This window comes from Tetranychus urticae, chromosome 3 (assembly GCF_039701765.1).
Source record: "Tetranychus urticae isolate SD_2017Ah chromosome 3, NJAU_TeUrti_SD_1.0, whole genome shotgun sequence".
In the NCBI taxonomy this organism is placed as follows: domain Eukaryota; kingdom Metazoa; phylum Arthropoda; class Arachnida; order Trombidiformes; family Tetranychidae; genus Tetranychus; species Tetranychus urticae.
This window is the reverse complement of record NC_142960.1, coordinates 1012944-1034793: the sequence shown is the minus strand read 5'-3', so window position 1 is coordinate 1034793 and position 21850 is coordinate 1012944. Positions and strand designations below refer to the sequence as shown.

Genomic DNA, 21850 nt, shown 5'->3' with positions numbered 1-21850 from the left:
ATTCGATTCAGTTTACAATCTTTATCGTTTAATTTAAAACTATAATTTATATTTAATTTTTTCCGTGATATATTCCTTTAAACTGAAAATTTAAAGAGCGGTCCAAATTTTGACTAGAAGGTACTTAACTTGTTTTTTACTTGACTTTGGATCAGCCAAATTGTGGAACTGCGTGAAAGAAGGCACCGATTGTCTTTATTTTTTACCTATTTTTATTTCTCTATTAAGAGCACTTTTAGTATTATAATTAGAATCATAGTAATTGTAGTTATCATAATCTGGTGGATACAAGTAATATATTTGAGGCTATCTAACACTTCATTCACTTTTTCACGTGACTTCGAATCAGCAAAATATTTGTTCTGTGCGTAAAAGAAACCAACAATTCTCTTTACTTTTCTCAGCACTGTACCAAGTGCAACTTTACGAGAACCAGTGAGATCAGTGTAATAGTAATTATGATTAGCTGGTGGATACGAGTGATTGGCCAACAACAGTAGCTCTTGTCTAGCCAGAAAAGCGGCAAGTTTTTGCATTCGACTGCTATTGAATTGGATTGGCAACTCATTTGGATACATTTTATTTTTTATGATTAATTGTTCAATAAAATACTTTACTTTTTCAGTTCCATTGTAATCAAAGTAATCAGCATTCTCCAAAGCGGTTAATTGTTCATCCAATAATTCAAACGTCGTTTCAGCTAAATCAAAGCCATCAACTTTCGATCGGGCCAAATGTTTGAGAGAGCTTTTAAATTTGGAAATAATTTCTTTAATCTTTATTATCTTTAAATGTAGGAATGAAACAACCAATGGATCACTGTATTGGTCAGTAATTTTTGACAATAACTTTGACAATAACTCGCCCTCTTCTAATGGAGCAGATAGAATTTGTGGCATACATTAGATCTTAGCTAAAATCTTTGGTTAACTAAATTACATACCTAGAATAATGGCCATCAATATTAATGGTGATCCGATTGTGGATTTACGAAAAAAAGAACAGAAGATATACATTTTACTTACAATAGTAAACTTTTCAGTATAAACAATAACAGTAAATAACAAACTGATGTGAATAATAATCGTCAATAATAGCTTTTTTAATCTGATAAATATAACAATAATTGTAAGGAATTTATTTACGTTAATTTGTTCTCGAAATCCATGTTATCCAATCAGAATGATTAGCTATCTTTGGATTCAGAGTGCGTATATATAAGGGCGGTTCATAACTAGAAAACCATTGAATAACAACTCAGAGTTTAGCTATTAATATTGCTAACGTTAATTGCAGTCCAGTCCTTTTATGCTATTTACAGAGATTGTTTTTGTGACTCGTTATAGCCAAGTAACATCATGAAATATAAATGATAAGAGTTTACATAAACATCGTTGATGTTAATTTTTTAATATTTTTAATACTAGCAATTAAAATAATTGAATTAGTGATTATTTTTAAGAAACCTGTTAACGAATTATGCATTGATGTAGGAATTTCATTTCTAATTGATTTCAACCCCCATCTGAAATCATATTTGATATTAACAACTGTTTCATGGTAAAAAGGAATGCATTTAACCAAAATTGAGAGCAATTTTAAGCAATTAAATTGATTTGTTCCCCATTAGAAATACGTTTTATTTGATTTCAAGGGAAGTGCTCCTTATCATTTGTTAATATTTTCATATATGGTGACATTTCTTTCCTACAGATTCTGGGAAACTTTTTATTGTTACTCAAAGCGATGAAACTTTTCGACTGGTTTTTTATTAACTTATTGATGGTAACTTATTGATACCATCTACAAATTTCGTAACCTATTATTGGAAAAAGTTATCATGTCTAGTATTGAATTTAGAGCTGTGGTCAAGTATTTTGTGAGAAAAAAGTCATCGGTGGCTGAAACATACGAAGAGATGAAAAGTGTTTATCATTCGAGATCATTTAAAATTTAAAAAGATCGACAAAAGGTGGACTAAATGTACTTAATATTTGGTTCATTAAGTTTATCAAGAGAACTGAGAAATGAAATAAAAGCTTTTTCAAAACTTCTTTTGAGCATTGAATTAATTTATTATTATAAGATGGTAAGATGGTTTTTCTTGACTTGTGTTTGTTGATTTGCAATCCTTTTGATAGTTTATTTTGGATCATTTTGCCATAATAATTTGATTTAATCTAATTGCTCATGACTTCCGATCAACCAAGTGATTATTTTCACTGTTTTTGTGAGTCTATATATTCAATTAACATTATGATTCATTAGATGTAAATGATAAGAGTTTACATAAACATCGTTAACGTTTATTGTTTATTGTTTTTGCTATTAATTAAAATAATTGAATTAGTGATTGTTTTTGAAAAACACAGTTTACTAATTATGCTTTGCTGCAGGAATTTTATTACTGATTGATTTGAATTCACATTGAATATGATCGCCAACACAATACGATAATACTGATATGGGTTTATTTGGGTTAGGCTAGGCTGATAAAATCGAAAATTCAAGTTTATTAGCGATACATGGTAAAAATATTTGTGGCGTAAGTAACGATTGATAAATCGGAGAATTGAATAACTCCAGATATTGCAATGCGCAACTAAAGATGTTCACAGGTGTGGAGAAAGTGGTACACAAAAAAATTAATCATTATCTGAAAAGGCCACCCAAAGTCTTTCAGGATCGGGAGCACTTGCGCGAGTTGAGAGCTCTTGAGGTTTGACTGTAACCGCGATTTCAGGTTTTTGACTAGCAGATACTTCACTCGTTTTTATACTTGACTTTGGATCAGCCAAATGGTTGAATTGTGCGTAAAAGAAGTCAACAACTGTCTTTACTTTTCTCAGCACTGTACCAAGTGCAACTTTAGTAGGATTATTAAGATCATAGTAATGGTAGTTATCATGATCTGGTGGATACGAGTAGTTGGCCAATAGCTGAAGCTCTTGTCTAGCCAGAAAAGCGGCCAGTTTTTGCATTCGGCTGTTATCAGGACTTCGCTCTTTTCCATCGATATCGGATAAATATGTTTGAATCATATTATTTGTCACATTGATCAAGTCATGGCTTCTCTTTTTTGGCAAATCTTCCAACAGAACATCAGGGGTAACAGCGACTTTAACTGCTCCATAGGAACCAAACTCAATCGGATATATTTCATTTTGCATGACGAATTGTTCAATAAAATACTTTACTTTTTCAGTTCCATTGAAGTCAAAGTAATCAGCCTTTTCCAGAGCAGTTAACTGTTCGTCCAATAATTCAAGCGTCTTTTCAGCCAAACCAAACACCTCAACTTTAGATTGATCCAAATTTTTTAGAGAGCTTTTAATTTTGGAAATCATTTCTTCGTTCTTCTGGATCCTTGAATGTAGGAATGATACAACTAGTGGAGCACTGTATTGGTTAGCAATCTGTCGCAAGAACTTGGCTTCTTCCAATGGTGCAGATCGACTTGATGGCAAACCTTGAAGAGACAACCAGAAACAAATCATAAGATCTTAGCTTAGTCTTTGGTTAACTGAAATGCTTACCTAAAATGATTGCCATCAACACCAATCCAATTGTGGTTTTACAAACAAATGATTGAAAGATATTCATTTTACTCCAATTTAGCAAACTTCTCAACAGTAATAACACCAATAACAATAACCAAACTGATGTGAATCAATAATAGCTTCTTTATGCTGTTAAAACTAACGATTGCAAACAATTTATTAACGTTTCTAAATCCTTCTTTTCCAGTCAGAATGATTCTATCTCTTTGTATCCAAAGACTTCCATATTAGGGCGGTCCATAACTGGAAATCCGTTAAATAACAAAGCAAAGAGTTTAATTACTATTGAATTAGTGATTATTGGTGAAAAACCTGTTAACTAATTATGCATTGCTGTAGGAATTTCATTCCTAATTGATTTCAATCCCCATCTGAAATCATTTGAGATATTAACAACTGTTTCATGGTAAAAAGGAATGCATTTAACAAAAATTAAGAGCAATTTTAAGCAATTAAATTGATTTGTTTCCCATTAGAAATACATTTTATTTGATTTCAAGGGAAGCGCTCAATATCATTTGTTAATATTTTCATAGATGGCGACATTTCTTTCCTAGAGATTCTGGGAAACTTTTCATTGTTACTCAATGGGATGAAACTTTTCGACTGTTTTTTATTAACTTATTGATTGTAACTTATTGATACCATCTACAAGTTTTGTAACCTATTATTGGAAAAAGTTATCATGTCTAGTATTGAATTTAGAGCTGTGGTCAAGTATTTTGTGAGAAAAAAGTCATCGGTGGCTGAAACATACGAAGAGATGAAAAGTGTTTATGGCGATGAAGCTCCCAGTTATTCATTTGTGAAGAAATGTCATCACGAATTCAAATGTGGCCGAAAATCGATTCAAGATGCACATCGTGGTGGTAGGCCAATGGAGATCAATTATCCAGTGGTTGAGAAAAATATTAAACGCTTAATTGAGGAAGATGATTACATTTCTGTTAAAAAGATCTGTTCAAAACTTAGGTTATCTGTTGGTACTACTTCCACGATCATTCGCGATCAATTAAAATTTAAAAAGATGGACAAAAGGTGGACTAAATGTACTTAATATTTGATCATTAAGTTTATCAAGAGAGCTGAGAAATGAAATAAAATCTTTTTCAAAGCTTCTTTGATCATTGTATTAATTTATTAATATTATTATCTGCTAAATGATTTGATACAAGCATCTTTTCGAGCAAAGATTTCGGGAACAAAGATATCACGGAGCAATCACTAAGCCATTCAAACGTACCTCGGGGTAAGATGGTGTTCCTTGACTTTCGTTCGCTGAATCTTCAATCATTTTGGTAGTTGACTTTGGATCAGACAGATAGCTGAATTGTGCGTAAAAGAAGTCAACAATTGTCTTTACTTTTCTTAACACTTTAGCAACTGCAACTTTACGAGGACCATTAACATCATTGAGATTAGAGTGCTTGCCTTGTGGATACACATAATTACTCAACAATTTTAGTTCTCGTCTAGCAAGGAAAGCAGCCAGTTTTTGCATTCGATTGCTATCACAGCTTTGCTCTTTTTCATCGATATCGGTCAAGTATGTTTTTATCAATCTATTTGTCTCAATGATCAAATCAAAGCTCGTCTTTTCTGGCAATTCTTCCAAAAGAGCATCAGGAGTAACAGCGACTTTAACTACTCCATAAGAAACAAACTCAACTGGATACATATCATTTTGCATGATGAATTGCTCAATGAAATACTTTACTTTTTCAGTTCCATTGAAATCAAAGTAATCAGCCTTTTTCAGAGCAGTTAACTGTTCGTCCAATAACTCAAGCGTCTTTTCAGCCAAATCAGACAACTCAAATTTTTTAGAGAGCTTTTAACTTTGGAAATCATTTCTTCGTTTTTCTGGATCCTCGAATGTAGGAATTGATGGGTATTTTATAGTAAACATACAATTAGAAAAAAGCGTTAGATCTTTTATTGTTAGCTAAAGTCTTTTGGTTAACTGAGGTGCTTACCTAAAATAAATGCCACTAACACCAAGGGTAATCCAATTGTGGATTCACAAACAAATAATTGAAGGATATTCATTTTACTTACAATAGCAAACTGTTTAACAGTATCAACACCAATATTCATAAGCAAACTGATGTGAATCAATCATAGCTTTCTTATGCTCTTGTTATCAACATTAATTTCAAACTATTACTTAACGTTACGAAATCTCTCACATCCAGCAGCATGATTTGATTCACTTATCCCCCCATATTAGGGCGGTCCAAAGCATGAAAATTTGAGATAATCAACAAAGAAAGGCAGCAAAAAGGCAAAAACATATTCAGAATATGTGAGAATATGCTTATCTTTATTCTTGATTATGTCAAGATTTAATCATTTATATTCAATAATAATCCAAAAAGGTTTAATTTAATCAGAAAAGTCAGAGTTTGTTCCCCATAGCCAAGTTCCCATCTAGTTATGCAAGGTTCAGGTGGAAGAGATAGTCGAGGAGCAATTTGTCTGAACAGAGTTCGTCTATGAGGAGCCTTAAGAAAAACTTTTTTCCCTTTCGATATCAACTTATCAACTAATTCATATCTAGATCTAATGAATTCACAAACTCGATTCAGTCCATGAGCTAAACATGTAATGTGAATCATTTTGGTGAAGCACATTTTGAGATTTGAAGCAGCTAAAGCCATATATGAAGCTCCATCAGTCAAAATCAAATGCACTTTATCATAATGAATTCCGTCAGGCCAGAGTATTTGAAGAGAGTCAATGATGGTTTGACTAATAATAACATTATTATAATGTTCAGTAAATTTCAAGTTCAAACAATAACTTTCTCCAATTTTAGTTAAATCCAAAGGTCCAATTACAACAATGATAACGCAACGACCAAGAGTATCAGTTGTTTCATCAATTGATATCCATATAGCTGAGTCACTTATTGATTCTCTGATCTTTTGAATTGTGGATTGAAAAAGGGTTGAAATGTGTCGACGAAGAGTTGATTCATTTGGTATCTCCATGCCTGTATATTTCATTAGAAAAGCTTTCAAAGCTCTGTTGTTGACCTTAAAATAAGGAATATTAGTGGCTACTAATGTTTTCAAAAGATCAAATTTGAATTGTTCACTCGATGACTGATCCACACTTGAACCTGCATTTATTGCCTTAGCCTTTTGATGTTTCACCGTTAGAAGATGTTGTGTCAGTTGTGACCTTTTTTAGCTCTTACTTCACAAGAACAAGCAATACATTTAATCACATCATCAACTTGAATAAATTCTGATTGTAAATCAATGAGTAAAGTATAACAAGAATCGTTGTTAATTTCACTCATTTTGAGGTAACATGAAGCTGTTGAACTATTAACAAAATTGCACTATGGAAGTAAACTAAAGACTGAATTAGTTTGCAATATTCAGAAATTAATGCATTCAATTGAATCGATCAACTTTTTCAATCGACCAATGATCATCAATTTACCTAAAAAAGGTCCAAGTTTTCCGAAAAAAATCGGCTAAGAATGTTTGCTTAACCAGGAAAAAACAAAAAAAAACAACAAGTTACAACCAGAAAAATGAATTCCTAAGAGAAAGATGTCTAAGAATGAAATGGTTTTTTATGCTTAAAAATGCAAGCATGATTTGGATTAAAAAATAGTCTAGAATATGTTTTAATCAAGAATATTCTTTGCCTTTCTCTGATAATAAAAGAGCAAAAAGTTTACCTTTGCAGTCTATTTTCACGGCATGTTATTTACAGAGATTGTTTGGGTTAATTTTTTGAATGAATGATTATTCACAAGTACACATTACAAAGGTTTTTATTCACCTTTTTAAATTATCGAGTTAACATAGAAATGGCCAATACAAAGGACAACAAATGATTAATCAGGTGAGATCATTTCGATTCATTTCGATTTTTTTATCTTAATCTTCCTGGAGATTGAACTGAACATTTAAATTGATTGGTCTTCTTATTTAAGCGACAATCCATTGTAAGGCTGATATGTTCATCGCCGTTCAAGTCTCTTTCAATTATGATTGGATAAATAACATTTGAATATACAAATGAATAAATGCATATTTTCATTGAACCCTTCTAAAAATTGATTAAACATCATTCAATACCAAAATTGATTTAAATGGTCTCGTTTTTTTGACAAATTTTGTGGATCTGTTCGAAAATTAGTTAATCGAATGAGCGACTCAAGATTGTCAAACCTCTTCTAGCTCAGTCAAATTGTCAGACGAATGGTTAAACTGTGCATGAACGAAATCAAATATTTTGGTTGACAGTTCCAATACTTTTGTGTGTATGCTTGTGAATCTGGTTAAACGAATAGCAAAATGCTTAGCTTTATGAAAAAATTCTTTCATCTCAAAATAGAATAACAATTTTATGTTCTCATCAAAGAAAACTTACAATTAGTTAGAGCAACACGAAAATCTAAATTTGAATAGCCAACACTAATTTGAATATCTAGTGATTGATTGTAGGATTAATTGAAGTGCTTAAGAGCTAATTGAATCCCATGGACTCGATTAGTTTCGTCCCAACGCCAATGTAGCCTAAAAAATATTAAAACTATATCAATCAAATTTTTTCTTTGATCATGGCTAATTAATATCGACTAAGGCCAACAAAGGTTAAGTAATTTTTAGTCTTGCTTCTTGTTAGTTTAAAATTCATCGTGAAACTTTAGCATTTTTTCTATTTTGAATCTAAACCATTAATCTTTATAGACTTCGACACCGCTATAACAGACCCATAACCACATAGGAAAGTTAAGGTTACTTAAGACTTGACTGCAACCACAATTTCAGTATTTTTACTAGCAGGTACTTCAGTTGTTTTTACAAATAATAATATTATGAGTATAAGGTGGAACTGTGCGTGAAAGAAGGCAAAATCGTCTTTACTTTTCTTAATATTGAGCCAAGAGCGACCTTAGTAGGATCATTAAGATCATAGTAATTGTAGTTATCATAATCTGGTGGATACTAGCAATATATTTGAGGCTATGTAATACTTCATTAACTTTTTCACTTGGCTTTGAATCAGGAAAATGGTTAAACTGTGCGTAAAAGAAGTCAACAATTCTCTTTACTTTTCTCAGCACTGTACCAAGTGCAACTTTACGAGGATCAGTAAGATCAGTGTAATAGAAATTATGTTTAGCTGGTGGATACGAGTAATTGGCCAACAACAGTAACTCTTGTCTAGCCAGAAAAGCAGCCAGTTTTTGCATTATATTGCTACCAGAACTTCGCTGCTTTTTATGGATATCGGTCAAATATGTTTGAATCATCCTATTTGTTTCATCAATCAAATTAGTGCTTGTCTTTTTCGGCAAATCTTTCAAAAGTGCATAAGGAGTAATAGCAACCTCAACTGCTTCATGGTAACCAAACTCAATCGGATACATAGAATTTTGAATGATGAATTTTTCAAACAAATACTTTACTTTTTCTGGTCCATTTAAATCAAAGTGTTCAGCCTTTTTCAGAGCAGTTGACTGTTCGTCCATTAACTTAGTCTTTTCAGCCAAACCAAAGATAGCGAGTTCAGATAAATCTTCAAGCCCACTTTTAATTTTGGAAATCATTTCTGTATTTTTCTGTATTGTTGAATGTAGGAATGACACATCCAATGGAGCACTGTATTGGTCAGCGATTGGTCGCAATAACTCAGCCTTTTTGAATGGAGCTGATCGACTCGAAGGCAAACCTTGCAGATACAACCAGGAACAATTTGTTAATATTAGATGATTACTAAAGTTTGATTATCGAAAGTGCTTACCTAAAATAATTGCCATCAACATCAATGGAAATCCAATTGTGAATTCACAAAAAAATGAAAGAAAGATATTCATTTTCCTGACAATAGCAAACTATTCAACAGAAATAACACAAATAGTAATAATAACCAAACTCATGTGAATTTATAAAAGCTTTTTCAAGCTGTTGAAACTAACGAGAATGGTTGCAAACAATTTATTAGCGTCTCGAAATCCTTCTTATCCAATCAGTGTGATTAGATTCCTTCGAATGTAAAGTGCGTACATATTAGGGCGGTCCATAACTGGCAAACCATTAAATAACAAAGAAGAGTTTAGCCATTACTATTACTATTATTAATCGCAGTCCATTCTCTTATGCTACTTACAGAGATTGTTTTTGTGACTCAATATATTCAAGTAACATAATTAGATATAAATGATAAAAGTTTACATAAACATAGTTAATGTTTATTGTTTGTTTTTTTTGCTATTAATTGAAATAATTGAATTAGTGATTATTTTTGAAAAACCTGTTAACTAATTATGCATTTCTGTAGGAATTTCATTCCTAATTGATTTCAATTCACATCTGAAATCATTTGAGATATTAACAACTGTTACATGGTAAAAAGGAATGCATTCAACTAAAATTAAGAGCAATTTTAATCAATTAAATTGATTTGTCTCCCATTTTATACGTTTGATTTGGTTTAAGTGAAGCGCTCAATATCTTTTGATGATATGTTCATAGATGGCGACATTTCTTTCCTAGAGATTCTGGGAAACTTTTCATTGTTACTCAATGGGATGAAACTTTTCGACTGTTTTTTATTAACTTATTGATTGTAACTTATTGATACCATCTACAAGTTTTGTAACCTATTATTGGAAAAAGTTATCATGTCTAGTATTGAATTTAGAGCTGTGGTCAAGTATTTTGTGAGAAAAAAGTCATCGGTGGCTGAAACATACGAAGAGATGAAAAGTGTTTATGGCGATGAAGCTCCCAGTTATTCATTTGTGAAGAAATGTCATCACGAATTCAAATGTGGCCGAAAATCGATTCAAGATGCACATCGTGGTGGTAGGCCAATGGAGATCAATTATCCAGTGGTTGAGAAAAATATTAAACGCTTAATTGAGGAAGATGATTACATTTCTGTTAAAAAGATCTGTTCAAAACTTAGGTTATCTGTTGGTACTACTTCCACGATCATTCGCGATCAATTAAAATTTAAAAAGATGGACAAAAGGTGGACTAAATGTACTTAATATTTGATCATTAAGTTTATCAAGAGAGCTGAGAAATGAAATAAAATCTTTTTCAAAGCTTCTTTGATCATTGTATTAATTTATTAATATTATTATCTGCTAAATGATTTGATACAAGCATCTTTTCGAGCAAAGATTTCGGGAACAAAGATATCACGGAGCAATCACTAAGCCATTCAAACGTACCTCGGGGTAAGATGGTGTTCCTTGACTTTCGTTCGCTGAATCTTCAATCATTTTGGTAGTTGACTTTGGATCAGACAAATGGTTGAACTGTGCGTAAAAGAAGTCAACAACTATTTGTCGCATTGATCAGATCATGGCTTCTCTTTTTTGGCAAATCTTCCAACAGAACATCAGGGGTAACAGCGACTTTAACTACTCCATAAGAAACAAACTCAACTGGATACATATCATTTTGCATGATGAATTGTTCAATGAAATACTTTACTTTTTCAGTTCCATTGAAATCAAAGTAATCAGCCTTTTTCAGAGCAGTTAACTGTTCGTCCAATAACTCAAGCGTCTTTTCAGCCAAATCAGACAACTCAAATTTTTTAGAGAGCTTTTAACTTTGGAAATCATTTCTTCGTTTTTCTGGATCCTCGAATGTAGGAATTGATGGGTATTTTATAGTAAACATACAATTAGAAAAAAGCGTTAGATCTTTTATTGTTAGCTAAAGTCTTTTGGTTAACTGAGGTGCTTACCTAAAATAAATGCCACTAACACCAAGGGTAATCCAATTGTGGATTCACAAACAAATAATTGAAGGATATTCATTTTACTTACAATAGCAAACTGTTTAACAGTATCAACACCAATATTCATAAGCAAACTGATGTGAATCAATCATAGCTTTCTTATGCTCTTGTTATCAACATTAATTTCAAACTATTACTTAACGTTACGAAATCTCTCACATCCAGCAGCATGATTTGATTCACTTATCCCCCCATATTAGGGCGGTCCATAGCATAAATGTGAGATAATCAAAGAGCAAAAGGTTTACCATTGCTATTTTCACGGTATGTTATTTACAGAGACTGTTTGGGTTAATTTTTAAAGTAAAGGTTGCATTGGATCTTTAATTGAATGATCATTGACTAATACACATTATTAAGGTTTTTATTCCCTATTTTAAATTATCGAGTTTACAATTACCATCATTTAACATAGAATTGACCAATACAAGGACAACAAGTGATTGACCAGGTGAGATCATTTCGATTTATTTTTTATCTCAACCTTACTGTAGATTGAACTGAACATTTTAATTTTCAATTAGTGAGTTGCTTATGAAATTGAAATTAAAGTTGAATGCGCGTTACCTTCTGTTGGACCAAAAGCGAATGGTCAGATACACAGACAATGTTATTTTCAAATGAATTTTTTGAAATTTTCAAATCAAACATTTTATTTTCCATAAGTGTTGTCACTTAAACCTGCATTTTTCGCGCCTTGCTCTTCATTATCTATGAGCTCGTGGTTAACTTTCATCAAACCCTATTCATTAAATATCTAAACATAATAATTTAATCAATAAAGTTCAAATCCCACTTTTGAGAAAAAAATTCATGCTCAGGTTGATCAGTAATTCATTAGCTTTTTCGAGAGTCGAAGCCATTTCAAGTGATCATGAAAGAATGATTGAAATAAAAACAAATAGATCATGATAACCACTAATCAATGATAATTTTTATAACTCATTACGTTCTGCATTAAAAACAAAAACAATAAATTTAAGCCTTTGAAGACTGTGAGAACGATTAGATCAAAGAATAGATCTATTTCAGAAAAATAACAGGCCATATTGATATAACATGTTTTTGTTTATAATCAACAATCAGATATCATTTAATGCGTATTCATGAGTGTCTATCAATTTTCCTATTTAAAGTCAATCTGTACTATGCACAGTATCATACATCGATAAAATTCAAATTTTGTCATTGTTCTGCTTAATTTAATCATTGTTTAACTTGATAATCAAATATAATGGATCCTTCCAACACAACTAACCAGTGTAACGTAACCCAAAACCCAATTGGCTCAGGCCACAACAGGCCGCATACAAGTAAGTTAACTCAACATTATTACTATTCGTTGTCATCTAACTAATAACTTCAATTCCAGACTATCAAGGGACTATGACCAAGACTGATCCTGGTGATCATGCAAACCAAATGAATCCAAAAAATGCTGTTTACGACAGTGGCCGAGGCGGAGATGAAAAGGGACCATGAGCTTATTCCAAGATTCCATGAGGCGGTTTTTTCTCATACATTTTCTTAGCAGCTTACATCTATTGAATCTGTACAAAATAAAATAAAATTGAATTGAATCTGAATTGAAAATTTAATCATTTTGTTAATCATTGACCAACCAGAAGATGGTCTTTTGCTTGTATCCTCAATGCCAACTCTCGTGACTTTTACAGAATATGATTTTTCGTTTGAATGGTTCTCTAATCAAATTAGGAACAAATACATGATTTTCAATTATATTTGCGTTTTGATTATTAAAAGTCATAACTTTGGTTCGAGTAATTAAAGGTTTCATTCGTTTATCATAATACAAGATAATGTAAGATCTCTTAGGCTCAGTGAAATTGCTACGATTCAATGTTTTCGAAACACCAATCATGCAATGAGCGAACATAAAATAGATTGGTTCAATTGAAAATGATACTTACGGAATAAAAAAAAATTATGCTCCGAGTTGTAGCATAAAGATTAAATAAACAGTGGAAAATATCTCATGAAGATTCATATAAAAACAATGAAATGTTAAAAACTAATTCACAATGGTTAGGCTGAAACTGTTTGTTCAAAATGAATTGAAACTGGTTAATAACTGAATCAATAAAGAGTTGGATCCAGTTACTTTGGACTTTGGGTTTCAACGATAGTCAACTTGGACTAGTGAGACTACTCGATTGAGATTATGATCCAAGATTTTGCTTCAACTTGAGTTTTGTATTTGAAATTCAATGAAGTTGACTTTGTACTTGATACTTTGCTGACAAGCTTTGCAAAATGAGGATAAAATAGATCTAAAATGGCTTGAATTGTCGCAAAACAGATTCGATTGAGCCGAACAAACATCATTTTCACCAATTCCGTTATTGTCACGTTCGATAGTTGGTTTGCGATATTTAAAGTTAACTAAATGCTTGAATTTACGTTTAGTTAGCGAAGCAGTCAGTCTTTAAAGTTTATCATACTATTCATTTGATTCCTTCTGTTCAATGTCTTTCAGATGGATATTTATAAGATTATTTGTATCATAAGCTCATCGCTGCATAGAATTGCCTTTTTCCAAGCAAATCTTCTGGAATTGCATTTAATTATTGAAATTCACTGTAAACATACGATAAACAGGGTTACTGAGCTTAAATTGAGAATTAGTTTTTGATTATATTGCTTTGAGTCAAATAAAGCCTAATGTTAATAGACTTGCTTCAAGCAAAAGTCATTTGATCCATAACTTGATAGGAACAACAATTGATTAGTTTATCCTGAAACACCGAAAATAATTCCTAAGGAGGATCTCATAACGATTAGAGAAATTGCCCAAACTCAGATCACTTTTACGATAATTTAATGAAAAAACAACGCAATCTTGCTGATTTTTTCTTGAATCAGGTGCCATTGATTTAAAGATGGTGATTAAATTTGATATTACATGATTTCCAATGAATAATGAAATTAACGTCTACATAACTTGAATTGAAAATTGGAGCTAATTTGCTTATCAGCCAGAATAATTCAACCATTAGTTATTTAATAATTAAAACTGATAATTCTGTTTACATTGGTCTTTTTTTGACTTCGATTGGTGTTAAAAGTAAACCTTTATAGCTATGAAATAAACAATGAGTTAACATGTTATTGATCAGCCTTTTGAACTTCCAAATTGATTGAATGATTTCAATTAACATCAAGGCAAGATTAATAATGTTTACGGTTTAACGATGTTTTGAAGATCATAATCGTTTTATATCTCATAAGGCTATGGATTGAATCACAAAAATAAGTAATTTAATTCCTTTGATTTGAAGAAAGGGTTAATTACATTTGTATCACAGCATTTCGAAGCCATGAGATAAACACGAGTTTCGTCTACGACTCAAAGTCTAATAACTTCTTAATAGCTTAACTAAATCAATTAATTCTATTTATGTTTATTTACATCATTCAAAAGCATTAGATATCACTTTCACTTAACTCCCAATGAATGAGCATCGATCAACTTTCCTATTTAAAGTCAACCTAAACCATCCACTGTATCATACATCGACAACCTCACTTGAGAAACAGTTAAAAGTTTATTTCTTTGTTTTGTTTCATCTAAGCATTGTTGAACCTCCTAATTGAACATCATGGACCGTGGAAATCGTACTAATCAATGTAACCCCTCTCACACTCCAAGTGGCCCAGGCCATAATGCTGGTAAGTCAACTTAACATTATTACTATTCGTTGTCATTCAATTATTAACTAATAATTAAATTCCAGGTTACGCTGGGACTGGAACCAAGAGTGATCTTGGTAATCATGCTAACCAGGGAAACCCCAATAACCAGGCTTATCACAGCAGCCGAGGTGGTGGCAAGAAGTGAACATGAGCAACAGCTTATTCCAAGATTCATGAAGTGGTCATTTCTTTCAAATTCATTCCTTTAAAGCTTAACTTGTACCTTTTCTACTTAATAAAATTGAATTTTTTAAATTGAAAATAATTTATTGAGCTTCATTAGAGAGATTTTTTTTGATTAGACCTCATAACGAGCCGATTAAAGATAAATCTGAATCTATTAATGCTCCGATCTTGCTGAGGAACGATTAATCAATGTGAAATAATCAAACAGCAAACATTAAAACAAAACAAAATTATGAAAACAAACTATTACATAAAAGATCAATATTAACAGGGTTAATTTAGTTTTATCTATTGAATGACCAAATGAATAAACGCGCATTTTCATTGAACCATTCTGACAATTGACTAAACATCACTCAAAACTATCTCGTTTTTTGGAAATTTTGTGAATCTATTTGTCTTTGATAATATCACTCTCTCAAATTGCCGGACAAATTGTTGAACTGTGTATAAAAGACATCAACAATTGTGGTTAACAGTTTTTTATTAGCTTGAGTTTTTTGTGTATTTTTTCAAATGAATAGCAAAATGATCAAACTCATTCGTGACCCTTTATAACAGAAAAAGGTTCAAATTGGACTAAATTTACTTGTTGAAGTAAATGTCGAAGCCAACTAGATGAGAATATTTCAATAACAAATATCAAATGATAACCCGAACTTGTATTATTTTAAAGTTACAAGTTGACCAATATTGAATGATCTGCCAAGGAATCGTTGACTACTTTTTAGTTAGACCAAATCTGCTACCATAACAAAGGTCTTAAGATTTAATTGAATCCACAATCCCGATCAGTTCCGGGCAAATAATCACTGCAAATATAGTTAGTTCGACTTCTAAAATTTTGCTAAAAGCTTGAGTAAACATTAAATAATGCTTGTATGGATTGAGATTTGAGAGGCAAAATAATAAGACTAGTATTGAAAAACCTATTAAATTACTAATCATGTATTTCTGTGTGAATTTTATTTCTAATTGATTTCAATCCACATCCTAAATCATTTGGAATATCAAGAACTGTTTTACAAATATTTCAAAGGAAGACCACTGAAAAATGAACGGCTAGTGATGAGCAATATTGAAAAGAAATGCTTTTATTATTTACTTATCGCGTAAATGATTTGAGCAAAGATTTCGGTAACAGAGACATCATTAGGCAATGATATGAAAAAGTATGACAAAACCTGACGAAAGTTTACAGGTGTGTAAATATAACAGATCGACTTCACTACAAAATGCAAATGAAGTTTGTAACTAAAGCTGGATATCGTCTGATTAGCAATCGATTAAAATTGACGGAATGAATGTGTTCGCCCACCTCTACCACCTCTTGGACTCAAGCTTCTAAAATTGATTAGGTCATTAACGATTATTACGTCGGGCTCTTCAGTTGTAGTGCTCTGTGTTACTATTTTTTTGTCTTTTTCCGTTGAATTTTCACTCACTTCGTTGCTTGACTTTGGATCAGACAGATAGCTGAATTGTGCGTAAAAGAAGTCAACAATTGTCTTTACTTTTCTTAACACTTTAGCAACTGCAACTTTACGAGGACCATTAACATCATTGAGATTAGAGTGCTTGCCTTGTGGATACTCATAATTATTCAACAATTTTAGCTCTCGTCTAGCGAGGAAAGCAGCCAGTTTTTGCATTCGATTGCTATCACAGCTTTGCTCTTTTTTATCGATATCGGTCAAGTATGTTTTTATCAATCTATTTGTCTCAATGATCAGATCAAAGCTCGTCTTTTCTGGCAATTCTTCCAAAAGAGCATCAGGAGTAACAGCGACTTTAACTGCTCCATAGGAACCAAACTCAACTGGATACATTTCATTTTGCATGATGAATTGTTCAATGAAATACTTTACTTTTTCAGTTCCATTAAACACAAAGTAATCAGCCTTTTCCAGAGCGGTCAACTGTTCATCCAATAACTCAAGCGTCTTTTCAGCCAAATCGAAGACATCAACTTTCAATTGATCCAAATCTTTAAGAGAGCTTTTAATTTTTGAGATCATTTCTTCATTTTTCTGGATTCTTGAATGTAGGAATGACACAACCAATGGAGAACTGTATTGTTCAGCAATTTGTCGCAACAACTTGGCCTCTTCCAATGGTGCAGATTGACTTAATGGGAATCCTGTAAGATGAAACCAGGAACGATCCATTAGATCTTGACTAAAGTCTTCACTAAATGAAATACTTACCTAAAATCACTGCGATCAACATCAATGGTAATCCAATGTTGGATTTACATACAAATGATTGAAATATATTCATTTTACTCGCAATAGCAAACTTTTTAACAGCAAAACACAATATTAATAACAAAACTGATGTGAATAAATAATAGCTGCTTCATGAACTATTTATAAAATTGTAAAAAAAATTACAAACTATTAATTAACGTTTTGAAATCCTTCCCATCAGCGTAACTTACTTAGGTTTCCCATATTAGGCGGTCTATACCAGTTAAAACTTGCATTTGATCTCATGAAAACTTAAAAATTAACTTAATTAAAACTTAATTGTAAATTTAATCTTTGTTTTTCATTGCCTCGATGCATCAAATTGCAGGTTATCATAGGTTGGAATCATTAATTATCTGGCTTTTAATCAACTAAATGGTTAAACTGTGGATAAATAAATGACGTAAAGTAAATAAACAATCGTCTTTCTTAGCCCTTTACCGAATTGCAGCTTTACGATATATCCATAAATATTATTTTTCTTGTAATTATTATAAATTTATGAATAGTAATAGTCAATAGCTTAAGCTTTCACCTATTCATGAAAGAAGAAAGTTATTGAATTTGCTATCAAACTTTTCTATATTGGCCAAATATGTCTGTATGTTTGTCTCATACTATTTGTTGAACTGATCTATTCATCGCTTATTTTGCAGAAAGATCATGAAATCGAGTATCATGAATGACATGAACGCCAACTGTTTCATAGAAACCAAACTATTAGTTATTAGCTAAAATAACTTAAACTTTTCAGTTTCATTTAAATTGAAGTACATTGTAATCAGCCTTTTCCAGGCAAATTGCTTTAATTTTGTATTGTGTATTTGAAATGTTTATTTTGTCTAAAAATGTTTGCAAAACGGGGAAAAAATTATATTAATACGATATTGCAAATTGCAAATTCGCAGTATATCAAGACAGCTAGAAGATTACAATTCGCTATGTTTTTGGAGAGTCGAAGCTATCTCAGATGAACATGAAAGAATGATTGAAATAAAAACAAATAGATCATGATAATACTTAATCAATAATAATTTTTATAATTATCACGTTCTGAATTAAAAACAAAAACAAGCAATTTAAGCCTTTAAAGGCAAGAACGATTGGATCAAAGAATAGATCTATTTCAGGAAATAACAGGCCATAATGCTATAACGTGTTTTTGTTTATTAACCAACTTGAATCAGATATCATTTAATTGCGCATTCTATGAATTTTCCTATTTAAAGTCAAATCTGAACCATGAATTGTACCAATTGTGTCGATAGACTTCAAATTAACAACAGTTGAAATTATCTATTTGTTCTGCTTAATTCAATCATTTTTCAACTTGATCATCAAATATAATGGATCCTCCAAGCAAAACTAGCCAGGGAAACCCAATCCGCAACCCAATTGGCCCAGGCCACAACTGGCCTCATACTGGTAAGTCAGCTAACATTATTACTATTTGTTGTCATTCAATTATTAACTTGTATTTCAGGCTACCAAGGGACTGGAACCAAGACTGATCTTGATAATCATGGTAAACAAATGAATCCAAACAATCCTGCTTATTCCAGTAGTCGAGCTGGCAGTAAGAAGTGAACATGAGCTTATTCCAAGATTCAATTAGGTATTTTTTTGTTTATGGATTTCTTAGCAGCTTACATCTATTGAATCTTTACAATTTAAAATAAAATTGATTGGAATCTAAACTGAAAATAATTGGTTTTATTGTGTTTACTGATTGAATCATTAAGTTAATCATTGAAATACCAAATGATTATTTGCTTGTATGGTTACAACTCTCGCGACTCACAAAATATGTTTCTTCGTTTTGAATCGCAAATCAAATCAACTACGAGTTGCATGATCATGATTTCAAATTATTGAGTTTATAAGAATCAAAGTCTCATAAGTTGAATTGAAAAATTGGAACTGTTTTGTCCATCAACTAGAATAGTTCAACCATCAATCATTTAAAAATAAAAACTGCTACAGTATTGCCTTGAGTTGTTGGCCTTTTTGGAGGGCTGACATCTACCATGTGAACCACAGAGGAAAACACCAAATTTTATAGTTTCAACAATTAGTCCGGTCCAGTGATTCCTCTTTAGCCTTTCTACCCTTTGTCTTTAGGGGGTCATCAGAATGGATTAATTGTTTAACTCTAAACAGATTAAATGATTTCGATCAGCAAAAAGTCAAGCTTAATGGTGTTTACGATTGATCAACGGTTTAATGTTAGCTGTTTTTGTAGATCTTAATCGTTTTAAGTCTTATCTTATTTCTCATAAGGCTATGTTTTGAACAAAAAAACGCTCAACTCCTTTGCTGAAGAAAGGGTTAATTATATTTGAATCAAAACATCCTGTTGATTATATTTTTCATTTCTTCATTTTCTTCCATATCTTGGACATAAACTTTTAATGTGAAGATGACAGATGAAACAAATCATGGACCATGAGGAAGACAGGAAACATTTGTTACACAAGAAAAAAAACAAGCAGCGTGAGTCCGTTAACCAGAATGTTGATTGTACCTAATCCAATTTGTATACCATCGACAGACATTATCGACCTGATGAACCCAGCAATATTTAACATCAAAACAATTGAAAATAATATCTTTGCAATTAATATTGGAGAGTTGTCAAATACCGGTGGCATTATTATCAACTTAAAAAGCTTGGTTTGTATAATAGCTTTTACTTTAAAAATTTTAGTAAAACAATTGGTATTTATGAAAACAAACTACATGAAGTATCAATATTCAAAGGTTTTTGGTTAGACCTCATAAATAGAACCAGCTGGTTACTAGAGTTGGGTGAATTCGATTAGAAAACTCAGAATCGATTATCTGATATTCGCTTGTTAAGGAACCGAATCCAACCAAGATTCAGGTCCTTGTCTTCCATTGTGGGCATGTGTAAGTCATGATCTTTCATGTTTTGGTTTCTGTTGGAGATTTCAATAAACATTGAGATTTTTGATTATCTCTCTGATTATTCATACTCTTTCACTCATTCTCTTATTCATTCTCACAATATTTCAGATAAAGGTGAGTCTATTTATTAATGAATCAATGATAATACAATGATTTGAATTGTTTCTTTGAAATATTTAGTTACCATGAAATACAATCGTAAATGGTTTGCAAGTCAATAAGTGAATGTCTGTATGATACCGAGTATGAAACGAGTAGAATGAGTCCGTTAACCAGAATGTTGATTGAACCTAATCCAATTTGTAGACCACCGACAGACGCTATCGACCAGACAAACCCAGCAATATTTAACATCAAAACAATTGAAAAAAGTATTTTCGCCAATATTATTGGAGCTTTGTCAAATACCAGTTTCATCGTTATAACTTGAAAGGCTTGGTTTGTAACTTTTTACAACAAAAATGTTGGAACAATTTGTTTATTTATGAAATCAAACTACATGAAGGGTCATCAGGGTTAATTTATAATAAATTAATTGTCGCTTTTATCAATTTTACTGGAAACATTTGATAGACAGGTTTATTGAGCTTGATCTGAGAAGTGTTATTTGATTAGACTTCATAGCGAGCCGATTAAAGATAGAGTCAATCGATTGAACATTCAACCCTGTTGGGGAATGATTAATCAATGAACGGGTCGATCCTTACTTTATTCTTGTATGATAATCAAGGCAAGGCAAAATTAGATTAAAAATTAGGAGAATCGTTGAATCTTTTTCCTTTAGACTGTATTTGAATTTATGATTGTCTTATAACTTATAAGGTGACTTTAGAAAATCTCAATCTTAATGTCAAATGTCTAGTAATTGAACGTAGGCAGGATACAATGGCGCGCCGTATCGGTCAACTATCGGTTATTAGTCGCAGCACTTGGCCTCTTCCAATAGTGCAGATCGAGTTGATGGCAAACCTTGACGATACAACCAAAAACAAAACATTAAATCTTACAAGTCAGCTAAAGTCTTCTAGTTAACTCAAATCCTTACAAGCGCCATCAACATCAATAGTAATGCAATTTTTTTTAATAAACTAATGAATATAAAAATAGCATCATTTTCAACTTGATAGACTAAACTATTTAAACTAGACTGGTAAATAGTAATTGAAAACATTTTGGATCCGTAAACATGAGAAGATGAGTTGAATTGCTGATTAATTGTTTACCATTTATCGACAATATTATCAATAACTAATGGATCATGGTAAGAAAAAAATTCATGCTAAGGTTGATTAGTAATTAAATAGGTTTCTGAAGAGTCAAAGCTATTTCAGATGAACATGAAAGAATGATTCATATAAAAACAAATAGATCATGATAAGCATTAATCAACACTCTAATCATTCTTACAACTCATTACGTTCTGCA

General features: G+C 31.7%; 2 protein-coding genes and 4 long non-coding RNA genes across 6 annotated transcripts; 3 read left to right on the top strand and 3 right to left on the bottom strand.

Annotated features, from left to right (window-relative positions):
- Positions 1 to 2290: 2290 nt before the first annotated feature.
- Positions 2291 to 3678, bottom strand: LOC107369232 (uncharacterized). Its single transcript, XM_015937160.3, has 2 exons — positions 3537 to 3678; positions 2291 to 3469 (listed from the first exon to the last, which is right to left on the bottom strand). The coding sequence occupies exons 1-2, from the start codon at positions 3601 to 3603 to the stop codon at positions 2646 to 2648; spliced, it is 891 nt and encodes a 296-aa protein (XP_015792646.2). The 5' UTR covers positions 3604 to 3678; the 3' UTR covers positions 2291 to 2645.
- Positions 3679 to 11821: 8143 nt separating this feature from the next.
- Positions 11822 to 12933, top strand: LOC112539582 (uncharacterized). The gene is made up of 2 exons (XR_003083464.2): positions 11822 to 12661; positions 12721 to 12933. It is a non-coding gene; the product is annotated as an uncharacterized LOC112539582 (long non-coding RNA).
- LOC112539583 (uncharacterized) lies at positions 12402 to 13177 on the bottom strand. Its single transcript, XR_016199683.1, has 2 exons — positions 12971 to 13177; positions 12402 to 12898 (listed from the first exon to the last, which is right to left on the bottom strand). It is a non-coding gene; the product is annotated as an uncharacterized LOC112539583 (long non-coding RNA).
- A 1678-nt stretch (positions 13178 to 14855) lies between these two features.
- LOC112539581 (uncharacterized) lies at positions 14856 to 15327 on the top strand. The gene is made up of 2 exons (XR_003083463.2): positions 14856 to 15038; positions 15104 to 15327. It is a non-coding gene; the product is annotated as an uncharacterized LOC112539581 (long non-coding RNA).
- A 999-nt stretch (positions 15328 to 16326) lies between these two features.
- LOC107369043 (uncharacterized) lies at positions 16327 to 17583 on the bottom strand. The gene is made up of 2 exons (XM_015936961.3): positions 17456 to 17583; positions 16327 to 17388 (listed from the first exon to the last, which is right to left on the bottom strand). The coding sequence occupies exons 1-2, from the start codon at positions 17526 to 17528 to the stop codon at positions 16535 to 16537; spliced, it is 927 nt and encodes a 308-aa protein (XP_015792447.2). The 5' UTR covers positions 17529 to 17583; the 3' UTR covers positions 16327 to 16534.
- A 1120-nt stretch (positions 17584 to 18703) lies between these two features.
- LOC112539586 (uncharacterized) lies at positions 18704 to 19204 on the top strand. Its single transcript, XR_003083470.2, has 2 exons — positions 18704 to 18922; positions 18981 to 19204. It is a non-coding gene; the product is annotated as an uncharacterized LOC112539586 (long non-coding RNA).
- The last annotated feature ends 2646 nt before the right edge of the window (positions 19205 to 21850 follow it).

Coding starts and splice junctions, on each gene's coding strand:
- LOC107369232 (XM_015937160.3), bottom strand. CDS start 3,603: ATGAATATCTTTCAATCATTTGTTTGTAAAACCACAATTGGATTGGTG. Junction 3,470..3,536: donor GTTGATGGCAATCATTTTAG/GTAAGCATTTCA, acceptor TGTCTCTTCAAG/GTTTGCCATCAAGTCGATCT.
- LOC107369043 (XM_015936961.3), bottom strand. CDS start 17,528: ATGAATATATTTCAATCATTTGTATGTAAATCCAACATTGGATTACCA. Junction 17,389..17,455: donor GTTGATCGCAGTGATTTTAG/GTAAGTATTTCA, acceptor TTCATCTTACAG/GATTCCCATTAAGTCAATCT.